This window comes from Ceratotherium simum, chromosome 4, assembly GCF_057802395.1.
Source record: "Ceratotherium simum simum isolate JZ-2026a chromosome 4, ASM5780239v1, whole genome shotgun sequence".
NCBI lineage: Eukaryota > Metazoa > Chordata > Mammalia > Perissodactyla > Rhinocerotidae > Ceratotherium > Ceratotherium simum.
In genome coordinates this window covers 29,482,941-29,496,896 of record NC_141903.1, presented here as the reverse complement: position 1 = coordinate 29,496,896, position 13,956 = coordinate 29,482,941, and the positions used below count along the sequence as shown (strand labels likewise).

The 13,956-nt window shown below is 41.6% G+C and overlaps 1 protein-coding gene across 2 annotated transcripts in view; it reads right to left on the bottom strand.

Moving 5' to 3' along the window:
• JAKMIP2 (janus kinase and microtubule interacting protein 2) overlaps positions 1–13,956 on the bottom strand; it is a 176,569-nt gene that overhangs the window by 58,742 nt on the left and 103,871 nt on the right. For both annotated transcript variants that reach the window (XM_004420005.3, XM_087429595.1), the window contains exon 2: positions 8,336–8,612. In XM_004420005.3, coding sequence (XP_004420062.1) covers positions 8,336–8,464 — 129 coding nt within the window. In that variant the 5' untranslated portion in view covers positions 8,465–8,612. The remainder of the gene's footprint in view (positions 1–8,335; positions 8,613–13,956) is intronic.

Here is a 13,956-nt window from a genome sequence, read left to right as displayed (position 1 = left end):
GTTATTCTAAAGGAACTCAGGCACGAGGATGCTTGGTGAAATAAGCAGCCGGGCATACTCAAATGACCGTCCTCTGATCTTGCTTCCAGCTTAGGCCAAGGACCTTTTCCAGATGCCTGTTATCTCATGTGCTCTAGAGCTGTGCTGTCCAATACAGTGGTCTTAGAATATACTGAGCACTTGGGATATTGTCTGAATTGCGAGTTGCTTTAAGTGTAAAACACCAGATTTCAAAGACTTAGTGCGAGGTAAAGAATGTAAAATATCTCATTAATAATTTTTATATTGATCACATGTTAAAATTATAATATTTTGGATAAATTAAGTTAAATAAAGTATATTATTAAAACTAATTTTGTTTCTTTTTACGTTTTAAAATTACGGTTACAAAAGATTTAAAAATCACATATATGGCTTGCATTTGTGGCTTGTATTATATTTCTCTTGGACAGCATTGCTCTAGAGTTCTTGGAGGTTCATTCAATGAACCTAGCTTTCCCCACACGGCTGGTGACATTCTCTTAGTAAAGCCCAGTTCTGATCTGATTTATGTGGCTGCTCAAAAATTACCCAGGGCTCCTTTATGCTGTGGAATACAATCCCAACACCTCAGCTTGGCCTTTTAGGCTCTCAGAAGGTTTGGTTGGACTTCCAGCTCCCATTTCTACTCCTCACTCTGCCTCTCCTCACCTCTCCCCCGCTCCAGGCATTCCAATCACTTTGTGACTATGTCATTTCTCTCAAGTTATGAACACTAATCTTTTGTGTGTAGACTAGAGAGGAGAGGAATGAAAAAAGGGAAAAAATGTGAAAATACAGGTATATGGAAAAGATATCCCAGCCTGCAGACAAAAACAAATACAAACAAACCCCGGCCTTCTTTCCATCACTTAAATGAGTTCATAGAACCCAAAGAAAATTCAGAGGTATGAATTACATTTGGCACTTTTTATGTCCGCTTATTTTGGTTGTCATGGAAATTGGCATTTTTTGCAGGATTTCTAGGTATGACTTTTTTTTTAAAGCTTGGGAGAAGTTTTTCACTATGAAGGTGATATAAAGGATGTGACTTACCTTTGGAGGGAAAAAAGAACCAATAAAAATTCTGTAATAAAATCATTTTCTGAAACTTGCAGCTCAGATTGCACCACTAAGGAAATCGAATTTAATATCTTAATATAAGTCACGAGACTTAAGTATACAAAAAGATGAAGAACTATTCCTGAGTAACAATGAAAAATATGAAGAGGATAATACTTTGAAATGGAAAAAAATTATTTAGGAGAAGAAAGCATCAATTTTGATTAGTGGAAACATTTTGTGGAGCAACATTTCAGCTGGATCACATAATAGTTAGCATTCATTGAGGGCTTACTATGAGTCAGCACCTTTCTAAAGGCATTACACACATCAGTACACTTAACCTCCTTGGGAGCAACATGATGTAGGTAGTATTTGTTTCATCCGAACTTCAGATGAGAAAAGTGAGGAATGATCTCTACATCAGCAGAACATAAAGAAAGAGCCCTGAGCGGGCCAGGAGCCAGGTCTGGGTCAGATCCCAGATCTTGTTGGCTCTGAAACCTTGGCCAAGTGGGGCTTCATTTCTCCAGCCTCAGTTTTCTCAAGTATAAACTAGAATTGGTTATATTCTCATATGGTTGTTGTGAGGACTGACTTAGATAATGTATAAAAAATCCTTAGAAAAGCCTGGAACACATGGGAGATTAATAATTATTAATACATGGTAGATATAACAATATTAATGAAAATTAATATTGTTGTATATATTAATATTATATCATGCAATGCTATATTAATACCACCAACAACCTAAATCTAAGCACCCATATTATCATGATAGGACTAACATTACTATTATTACATTATCAAGACCATAATAGCTATTTTCCTAGCAGAAAGAGGTGTTCAAAGATTGGGTTTCCTCTGGATGTCTGGAGTTCGCTGGCATTGGTGGCATCTAATCTTAACTTGGAAGTCACTTGGATTATGTGTACGCAGCAGGAGTGGGGTGTGGGGTGGGACAGGGCAAGGGGGTGAGCACAGAACAGACGCTTTGAATGACACAGCTCCCAAATCTCTTCTACCCCGGAGGTTTTATGAAAGAAAAAAAAAATCACTAGGAAAATTTAATCCTACTGAGAAAGCTATGCTATGACAGAAGGAAGGAAATTCAGGACGACCCCACATAAACCTCACATTGTAGTTTCCTCTGCTGTCCTGATTCTAGTGGGGGCTTTGAAAATGCCGGTGTAAATTCTGCCAAGATAAAGCTGGTGACGCTGAGCTTTAATGTGACCTTAGAAATCCAGGATTAAAAATTGGACAGCCCCATCAAAGGTAAGGAGGGTTGAGAGGTTATCAAGACAAGACAGGCTAACATAGCTTTGGTTTGGATTATCCACATGGGATGTTCTAGGAGCTCTAAACTCTCAGCAGGCGGCAGGGATTTTCATGGGCACTAAGTCACTCTGAAACGGGAGATGTTAAGGAGAAGAAAGCTGCCACTATAAGAAGGTCGCTTATAAGGGAAATTTTATACAACTTGAGGAAGCACAAAGGCTTCTATTTTGTCATTTCTTGCTTTTAGCCACTTAACGCTTCCTGAAAACAAAACTTAAGGTGCAGAAATCAAGAAATACCATGTGCCAAATTCGGGTCCTGAACCTGACAGCTCTGGAGCAGTCACTTAAGGATAGAGAAGGTGGGCTAATTTTCTGAGAGTGCTCTAGAGGCAAGAGAGCGCAGTGGAATAAGACATTCAGCATTACCTTGATCATCACCTTATACAATTCTGGCTCCTCCACTCGCTGTGTCACTGGGAGCAAATGAGTTAACCGGTTAGAACTCATTTTCTTTTTCAGTGAAGTCAGAATAATAATGGTGCCCTGCCCTTGTCCCAGGCTCGCTGTGAGGACTGTGAAAGCACTTTGCAGTCTGAGGTCTGTTCCAATGGTGGACACTCCTGTCTGGAACTGACTCTTCCCAAATCCTATAACCCAGGCCCACAGCCCCACTGCCTCTACCCTTGGAGCCCTGTTCTCCACTCCTGTGCCTTCATCCCCTCTGTCACTGTGCCCGTGGGGCTCATGGTAGCTGTAGGCTGCCTGTGAGGGAGAGTTCAAAGCCCTGGGGAATCAGGTGGGTGGGTGTCCCATCTCCCAGAGATCCCTGGTGTGCTCACACCCCTTGTGCAGTGGATTACAGCCTCACGGCGTCCACCAAAGAGACAGAGGCAAACACCGCAGCTTAACGGCTCAGAGTGCTGCTCCAAGAAAAAGGCAGACCTGGGTGGAAATCTTTTCTCCACCCGAGCCTGGAGTTTCCCGCCTAAATAAATACCATAATGGTACTTATGCCATGGGGTTATTAATGGGGTGAAAAGCTTTAAAAAGAGATCATGAAAATTCTTTAAACAAGTAGTATTGAGCACCTCCCACATGCCAGGCAGCATTCTCAGCACTGGGATACCTCACTTAGGGAACACCTTAAGCAGACATGGTCTCTTACCCATAGGAAGCTTACAATTTATTGGGGTGGGGGCAGCAGGCAATAAACAAGCAAATAAACAAATGAGATGCCTTCAGACAGCAGAGAGTTCTAGGATAAACATATAACAGGGTGACGGGGTAGAGTAGCTGGAAGGAGCGGAACAGCGTCATCTAGACTAGGTCTCAGGGGAGGTCTGACACCAGAAGGACCCTGAGAACTATCTCAGCGTAGGGGAAGCTAGAGCAGAGAGTTGCCTTTCCTGACTAATCCCTACTGTTCTGGAAGGATCTTAGCTCTTCTATCTTGTCCACAATCTGCTCATTTTATAGAGGAGAAAATGCAGGCCCAGAAATGACAAAGTCCTACAGCACAAAGGCCCCACTTAGCGCGCTTTCCTTTCCACCACAGGGTCTTCACAGTTCCATCCTCTTGGCCCTTATGCCTGGAGTTAGTTCAAAATAACCTACTTATCTATACGTTCATTCCTATCAGTGCTTGGCAAATCTTCTAGATAATTTCTATTCACTAGAAGTTGACTGTGTCTAATACTTTGTTTCATTTCCCTGCAGTAGAAATGCAGGCCTCTATGGGAGAAGGATATGGGTATGTCCCCACCCCCTCTCCTACTTCGTCTCTCCATTTGAAATTTGCATAATAGTGGAAAGACAAGTTCTGTGATTCTCTCTTCCTCTGCCTAAGGTTTCCAGTTTTTTCCAGATCTTCACAGTTTTTAAGAGTGTAGGCTTTGCAAGACATGGAAATAACCTAAGTTTCCATCAATGGATGAGTGGAAAAAGAAAATGTGGTACATACACACACACACACACACACACACACACACACACACACACACGCACACAGAGGAATATTATTCAGCCATAAAAAAGAAGGTGATCCTGCCATTTGTGACAACATAGATGAAACTTGAGGGAATTATGCTAAGTGAAATAAGTCAGACAGAGAGAGACAAATACTGTATGACCTCGCTTATATATGGAATCTAAAAAAACTGAACTTGTAGATACAGAGAACAGATTGGTGGCTGCCAGAGGCAGGGGGTAGGGTGTGGGGGACATGGGTGAAGGTGGTCAACAGGTATAAACTTTCAGTTATAAGATGAATAAGTCACAGGGATGTAATGTACAACATGGTGACTGTAGTTAATAACACCGTACTGTATATTTGAAAGTTGGAAGATCATAGATCTTAAAAGTTTCCATCGCGGCCGGCCCGGTGGCATAGTGGTTTAAGTGCATGTGCTTTGCTGCGGCAGCCCGGGGTTCAAATCCCGGGCACACACCGACGCATCGCTTGTCAAGCCATGCTGTGGTGGCGTCCCATATAAAGTGGAGGAAGATGGGCACGGATGTTAGCCCAGGGCCAGTCTTCCTCAGCAAAAAGAGGAGGATTTGCGACAGATGTTAGCTCAGGGCTGATCTTCTTCACACACACACAAAAAAAGTTCTCATCAGAAGAAAAATATTTGTAACTATGTGAGGTGATGGATGTTAACTAAACTTAACTGTGGTAATTGTTTCGCAATTTATACACATATCAGATCATTATGTTGTATACCTTTAATAAGTGTTGTATGTCAACTAAATCTCAGTAAAACTGGAAAAAACATGTAAAAAAAGAGCACAGATTTTGGAGGAGAGGAGAAGTGAAGAACCAACTTTGCCACCTACTAGCATGTAACTGTGGGTGAATTACTTTACCTTACCAAGCCTCCGTTTCCTCATCCGTCAAATAGGAATAATAACAACGCCCACCTCAGAGGGTGGTAGTGAAGATGAAATGAGATAATTGAATTAACACACTTCACATGCTTGCACACAGCTAACTGCTCAAAAACTAACACGTAGACATACACCCTTATAAAGCAGACACTACTATTATCCCATTTGACGGATGAGGAAAAGAAGACCCAGAGTGTTTCATAATCTGCTCAGGGTCACTCAGGTGCCAAGTGAAAGGGCTGGAATTACGTCAGAAGGAAATGCATTTATTACAGTGTGTGACAGACAGTAAACATTCAAGAAAGCGTAACTATTTACATTATCAGCCCAAAGCATTTATAACTCTGCTCTACACTCAATGCGCTCTGTAAAAGTCAATGGATGATTTGTCTTTCTGGAAAAAGGAGTAATGCCCTGTCGCCCCAAAGTTTTCCACTCTCTTTAACTTAGTCCATTTCCCAGTAGCTAAATTGTCATTTTATCATCATAGCTTTGGAGCCAAACTGAGAGTGTGAATTCACATCTTGGCATTGTTCATATTCTCTCTCTTAAAGCCTGGGCCTTTGGAAACACAATCATATTTATTTTAATAGAACTGCTTTATGACTTGTTTGCCCTTTAAATTCCCTTTGCTCTTTGGGGAAGGCTGCTGACAGGCGGGGGGGCCTTGCTTTGGTCCCTGTGCTGGGATTGTAATTAACTGCCACAGAGAGGGAGACGGGGACAGCCAGCAGAGAGAAGGATAGAGGCAGTGCTTTTATTTGAGGCTGGCTTCCAGTGTCTCATCAGAGAAAGGGGAGATTATGCTTGACCTGCCAGCTCAGACACCAGTGCCAGGCCCTGGATAAACAGGCAACCCTGTCCACACTTCAGAGTTACCCCTTTTAAAAGGCTTGAATGTGTGGAAAACTGGCAGTGGTGGGGTCTTCGGGGCCTCTGCCTCTTTGAAATCTTGTGCATTTCCTCTCTGTAAATCAGCGACAGTTTATGGTTACCAGCCTCCAGACCCACAAGCGTCTTCCTATGAATGTAGTTTGTCATCCTGTGCTTACTACAATTAAAGGAGTCTGCCTCCCTTGAAATGTTACATTGCCCCAGGGAGCGTTAAACCCAATGAAATGTTCATAGATTGTGGGACCTGGAAGGAATATCAGAGTGGAGTGTTTGTCAACATGATGGCGGAGAACCACCTCCTTGGGGACTGCCGGGACTGCTCGCTAGAATTGCAAGTCCTGGTCCTCAACCGCCTAATTTATCAGAATCCTGGGATTGTGGGCACAGGGATCTCAATTTTTAATAAGTTTCCCCAGGTTATTCTAATGCACAATGATGCTTGAGAGACACAGATATGGAGAAACAGATTCAGTCATCTGAATTACAGATCGAGACACTGAGACACTTAAATTTGTCCCCAAAGAGAGAGAAAGACAGTGTCCTGGTCTTCTGACTCTCAAACAAAAGCTCTTGTTTTTTTGGTTTGTTTCTTTTTTTTTTTTATTATGACACCATGCTCCTTTTAGGGTCACGGAAACTAAAAATCTTCCTTCACAACTTTACATTGGGGTCTGCTTATCCAAAGCTAAGGCTTAGCTGAGACAGGAGGCAAGCGGCTTTGGCAGATCCAAGCTTTACTAGCGCTGAAAGTAGGAGAAATAAATTTTGGGGAAAATAACTAATTAAAATTTAATAGTAATGTCAAGGAAGAAGAGGTAGATAAAATAGAATAAGGATTTTTGTTGGTTTGTGATCTATAGCTTGATCAAGAACATTTTCTTACTCGAAAAAGAGTAATCTACATAAAGCAACTTTATGATGATACAGTTGTCTCCGGTCTGCAGGGAACAAACATGTCTTGTGTGCGTCAAATATTTCAAAATGCTTTCCTATCCATCACCAGGTTTGATATTCACACCCCGCTGGTGAGATAAGTGTTAGCATATCCATTTAAGAGACGAGATTCAGAGAAGTAAAGAGACACTTCCCTAAGTCTAGTTAGCAACTGACTTAATAAGTGCAGAGCATATCAGAAAGAATATTACTATTATTTTTTTTGAGAGTTTACTACGTTCCAGGCAGTTCTCTGAGTACTTGACATGAATTTTCTCATTTAATTCTCATAATTACTTTATATCCTTGTCTAATTTAAATGTCATCACAGTTTTACAAGACAGTAGTACGTTACTGACGAAGAAACTGAGGTATAAGGAATGAATGAATCACCTTTCATTCATTCCTCTACTCGTTCAACAAATATATGTTGAGCTTTTCAGTTTTGGACATTTATTTAGGCTCTAGGGATACACAGGCAAGGTAAGACTCAGCTTTCATAGAGATTACACTCGGTTGGGAGAGAGAAGCACTGAACAAGTAAATAAATAAATATATAAATTGCTGTGAAATGCATCAAGTATAGTCAGGCTATGGGCGGTAACTGGGCATGGGCAGTGTTCTGTTTTAGAGACTGTGGTCAGAGAAATGGTACTGGAGCTGACACCTGGAGGAGGTAAGGAAGGAGCATATAACTGATGGGGGAAGAACAAGAACAAAGGCCCTAAATGTGATTAGCATCTCTCTCTTGACCCAGCAGAGAGGCTGGAACAGAGTGATCCAGGGGGAGTGTAGTGGGAGACGAGTCAGAGAGAGAACTGGAGGAAATATTCTGAGTGGTAAGGAAAACCTTTTGACTCTAAGAGAGGTAGGAAGCCATTGGAGGGTTTTGAGCAGTAGAGTGACATGGTGTGATACATTTTAGAAAGACTGCTCTAAATGCCATAGAGGGGATAACCTATAGAGGGCAAGGATGGGACTTGCCCAAGGTCACACAACTACTAAGTGTCAGGAGGTAGTGGTCGTGGGGGTCGTTGTCTCAATTTTTATACCTGGTTCCCTGAACCAGGGTTCCTGAGGAGGCAGAGATCAGTCCTACGAGCACGTTATTCTCACCTTCTGCGTATCCTGTGCTCAACTCCCTCCTGCCACACATAAGAGGATCTCCACATGTACAGGGGTTGTTGGGTGGGCTGGCAGGTAGAACTGGGCCAGAGCCGCTCTCAAGGCCATGGCCTCAGGTAGTGCTCACTCACCTTGGACTTCTCTTGATGCAGCTCTATCTGGATGTCTGTGAGCTTGGTCCTGAGTTCTTCATTGGCAGCTTGAAGGGCGACGATGAGCGCCTCGGGCTTCTCGCCCTTATTTCGCCCTTTCTTGGACATTGTTCTTTTCTAAATGGAGTCTGTTGGTTTTTAATTCCTTTCAAACAGGTGCTGCCATGTTACTGCTTCTTATCCCAGAGTGCGATGTTTCAGCATTTACTGCGTGGTGCTCCTTGGTAAGGTCTCCTCAGCTGCTGCCCTCGAAGCCCTGAGAAGAGGCAGAGACAGCAGTTATTGCGGCGAAGACCTGGGCTAAATGCCAGCCAGTCACCCTCAGCCTGAGCTGCCTATAAGAGCCTCCTCCTCTGGGTTCCTAGCTCCAGGATCTCCCGTCCACTTTGCACATGAATTTAGAGCCATCTTTTGAAAGGGCTAGTCTGAGCATGTCAATGTTCTGCTTAAAATCCTTCAAAGATCTAATGAGCATCTGAGTATGTTTTTCACATCTCAGAGTGCTCTTTATGCCTAAATATGCACTTCTCCTAGGCTTATCTTCTCCATTTCACTCGCTGATAGTCTGGCCATAAGGAATGACTTTTAATTTTTGGATTCTTCTCTCTTCCCATAGAGACTTTTCCTACTCTATTCATTTTTCTTCATCCTCTGCCCAGCTTGCCAGGAAACAATAGATTGTGGGACACCTGGAATGCCAACCTTAAAATTTTAGAATCTTTTTATTTCTGGAAGCAATGAGGAAGCTGTTGAAGTTCTTGGCAGGTGGACGCCCTAACACAGCAGTGCTTTGATGTGGTTTTCCTGGTGGCAGAGTGGGGAGAGTACGGAGGCAGGGAGACCAGATAGAAGGCTACTGAATTTATCAAGGTGAAGGATGATGAAGGCCTCATCAGAACAGTAGCAAGAGGAGAGAAAAAAAGAGGGATCTCTCTTGATTTACAGATTCTTAAGCACTTCATAGGAACAAGGAGGTCAGAAAAATATGAATACTAAACCATTAAAGTCAATGGGAAAAACATGACAAAATACTAAAGAAAGTTTCCCATGCAACTTTTGAGAAAATTGGGTATTGTGTACATGGAGGTGCTTCAGTCCAGAACTAAAGGGAACTCCTACTGGTCACCCATATGTTCCAGCAGCTGCTGCTCTCTCAAGACCCCTGGTATTCAGCCTTGAAGACCACGCTGGGATCCTGGGCTTTCTGCCATCCCCACCATGAGCACTGAGGCCATGCTCTTTGGAGTGTCCCTAGAGAAAGCGGATAGGGAAAGGTTAGGGGACAGGGAGGATTAGCCTGTCTCCAGCAGTCATGGAACAGTCCACCATATTCCACCCTAACCTAGATGCTGGAGTTGTCCTTCTTGCTTGTTTTGCAAATGTGGCCAAATCATTAAAGTGTTTGGCTGGCAGACTTCTAAGAACCCATCATTCTTTCTTTTAGAATTGAAATGAACTTAACAAGCATTTATTAAAAATTGTATGACAAACATCACTAGGCACAAAGATAAATAAGACAGCACTTAACTCACATGTATACGTTTAACAGGTTGCTTCTCTTCCTCTAGTTGATCTCTAAATGTTGCTGGTCCCCCAGGTTTCCCCCAAGTTATCTCTACTGGCCCCACCTATAGAGTTATGATTCCCAGTTTTATATCCATAGCCCTGACCATTCCCCAAACCCCAGACTCATATATTCAACTGCTTACTCACCAAATCTATTTGGATACCTGAGTGGCATCTCAAACCTAACCTAACTAACACAGACCTCTTTATTACTAGCTCTTCAAAACCTTGTCCTCCCCGGGTTTCCCTGCATTAATAAAAGGCACCAGCACGTACCTGGTTGTTCCAGATCTAAGCTTAGAAGTCATCCTTCCTTCTTTTATCCCTCATTTCTCTTATCTAGTGCACCAGGAAGTCCTGTTCATTTTACCTATAAAATATGACTCACTCTGGTCAACTTCTCTCAAATGGTGCTGTCAGAACACAGAGAAGAGAGGAATTTGGGAAAAGCTTCCCAGTCCCTTCACAGTCTTACAGTCTTCCTGAATGAAGAATGGGCCTCTCTAACTGGAGACACAGGAATGACAGAGGAAAGAGCTCGAGAAAAACAAATTTGCCTGATGTATTTAGAGAAGGCTGTGAACTGGGAGAAGACGGACTAGGGTTACATTTCACAGGTTCCTGCATGATCAATGATTAGATTGAATTGATAATGATTAGATTTCATTATGTAGAAATGAGGAAAAATGGCAGCATTTGAATCTAAGTGTAATAATAAAAGCTTATAGTGATGGACTGCTATAAGCCTGTCATTGGACTAAGCACTTAACATACTGCTCTCATTTAATGCTCAGTAAAAATCGGGGGAAAAATGATTCATAGAAAGATTAAGTAACCTGCTTAAGATGACTGAGTTAACAGGCAGTAAAGCCTAGATTCAAATCCAGGCAGTCTGAGACTGGGACCCAAGCTGTTACTCTCTGGGCTGCACTGCCTCAAATTTGCATTTTAAAAGGTAACGCTGGCAGCGTGATGGAAGATGAGTTAATAAGCAGGGAGAGACTGGAGGCAGGAAATCAGTTAGGCTGCTTCAATGGTCCAGGCGAGAGGTAAGGCAGCCCTGAACTGGGCCATGGCCATGGGGATGAAAAGTAGGTGGCAACTCTGACACATGGAGACTTTGATAGAATCATGTCCTACTTTTAACATTATTACATGCTTCTCTCCCATTGTAAATAATGAGCACCAGCTCTCTGGCATTGCTTGCAGCAAAAATGTGCAAAGCAACAGCCATATTTTACATTTTAATTTATAATCCTTTCCAAAAAAATACAATACTATGTGCCTGACTTCACGTATTTTTAGTCTGTGAATTACTGTGAACTTAGTCCCACAGGTCTGGAAAAAAGAAAAGGGTTAAAAAATTAGATACATGTTCAGGAGAGAAAAAAGCATCATAAGAAGTTACACACAGAATCAACTTAAAGTGAGCAGCTGTTCCTAAGTATGGTCCTATACACTCCTCTGGTGAAGGGGAACTTTCCAAAGTTTTCTCCAGTTGTGATGGGTGCCTGGTAATCTCACGATTCTTATATACAATTTCACTACAATGCTTCTGTCACCTTGTACTGCCTTTTTTCTTTTCTTTTTGGACAGCTTTTTGAGACATAATTCGCATATCATAAAATATACACTTTTAAAGTGTATAACTCGGTGGTTTTTAGCATAGTCACAAGATTGCACAACCATCACCACAATCAATTTTAGAACTTTTCATCCCCCCAAAAAGAAACCCCATGCCCACTAGCAGTCATTCCCTATTTCCCACCAAACCCTTCTAGCCATAGGCAATCATTAATCTACTTTTCGTCTCTATGGATTTGCCTATTCTGGATATTTTGTACTAAATGGAATCATACAATATGTGCTTTTTTGTGTGACTGGCTTCCTCCACCCTAGCTTAATATTTGCAAGGTTCATCCATGTTACAGCATGTATTGATATTTCATTTCTTTTTATTGCTGAATAATATGCCATTGTAGAGATAAAACCACATTTTGCTTATCCATTCATCAGTTGATGAACACTTGTGCTGCCTTAGCTTAAGTGGCTTGAGGTCAAGCTTCCAGAGAAGCTGGCTGCCAAGAAGAGGGACACCACCCCTTTAAGGAGTGTGCTTGAGAGCATAAAGCAGAGTTTGGAAGTATCACTGCACACAGATGGAATGTTCCTGGACCACCCAAAGACTCCTTGTCACTGATAATGTCTGACATAGCAGAAGATCTGGAGGAGAGATAGAAGCCTTATGCAACTAAGGGCCCATCCTGGCTGGGGCTTCACAACATTAAAAAACTTGAAGGAATTTTAAGTGAGCCCTAGGTTTCCAGCTTTTAGCTGCAACAGCAGCAGCAGTAGCCCCAGGCAACACTGTGAGGTACCAAAGGTGTGAATTTTAGCACATGGTCCTACCTTGTCCTTAAATAGGTACCTCCCAGAGCCACTGAGGTTGAGTTTCTCTGTAACTAGTCTCTGATAAAGACATCAGAAAATTAGAGACAGCATCTCAGGAGTACTTGCCTTTTAAAATAAGGATCGTTCCAATAAACAAACACATAGGGACAGAGATTGGTGGTGGTTACCAGAGGGGAAGGGGGGAGGGAGGAGGGTGAAAGGGATAATTGGGTACATGTGTGTGGTGATGGGTTGTAATCAGTATTTGGGTGGTGAACATGATGTAATCTATGCAGAAATAGAAGTATAATGATGTACACCTGAAATTTTTACAATGTTATAAACCAATGTTACTGCAATAAACAAAAAATTTAAAAAAATAAATAAATAAAATAAGGATCGTTCCTTGAGAGCAAACCTTAATGCAGGAATGGATTATCAATGGAAGAATTATAGCCATCACTTATTCACTCATTCATTCATTCAATCATCCAACAGATATTTATTGAGGATAAAATGTAGTGTAGTGTTTGAGAGCAGAGCTTCCTAAATTTTGGTCTGGTTGTGTTAAAATCTACAGGAGAGCTTCAGTCATTCTGGAGCTAAATCTCTGGAGATTTTGATGTAGTAGTTGCCAGGTGATTCTGATGCACAGGCATTTTTGAGAATTTCTGTTAAGAGTATGGGTTATGGAGTCAGACAGATACGAGCTAAAGTCCCAACTCTGTGTTAGTTAGATACGGATCTTAGATAAATCACTGCATTCTCTAGGCCTCAATATTCCTCATCTGTGAAATGGGGGTGAGGGGCATGGGGATATACAGTACTATGGCATTGGACAGTTTGACAGTTAAATGAAAGAGTGTAAGTGATGGTCTCACACAGCTTACGACATGAGAGTTACCATTTATTGAGTACTTTCTATTTCTACTATTAACTAGGGTAGCAGAAACAAAATAGCCTATAAGCACTGTCCTCAAGATGCTTAAATTGAATAAGAATGCTAGGGGATGTGCAAAAATAATGATAATTCAAGTGCCACACTTACGGAAAGCCTCAAATATTTAAAAAGCTGTTCTTTTTCTTGGTTCTCTATAGACTTATTCAGGCATTGGCACAAAACCCTCGAGAGAGAGAAACCAATGAGAGAGGGGAGTGACATGAACATGAGCAGATGAGGCCTCTTTCCTTCCTCACCATGGTTTCTCCTCGAGTACCACTTCTGGAGACTATAAGTAGGATGCTGCATTTGAAATAATCTTGAGATCATTTGTCCCCAGCTGTAGTCCTTTTATGTCTTTTAGTGTTTAGGGACCCTCAGCATCTAGTCTTTGTACCAAAATGTCCAGCTTTAAAAATTCCCATTTAGCATTATTCTCTTTTTAAGACACACACTTCAAGATTAAAATCAAGAAATTAGAAATTTATTAAATCAATTTATAAGTAATTAGATATGAAAAATCTATGCTATTGATCTTAGGTTATAATCTTGGTTGCACAGTCTGTCTAGGAAAGTAAAAATTCTTAGAAAGTTTAACATTTTGATACCCAACTACATTTTCTACTGGCTCTTAAACATTCTAAAATACCACACAATTCTTTGCCAAGAAATGTGGCCACATATTTGGTCACGAAAATATGGC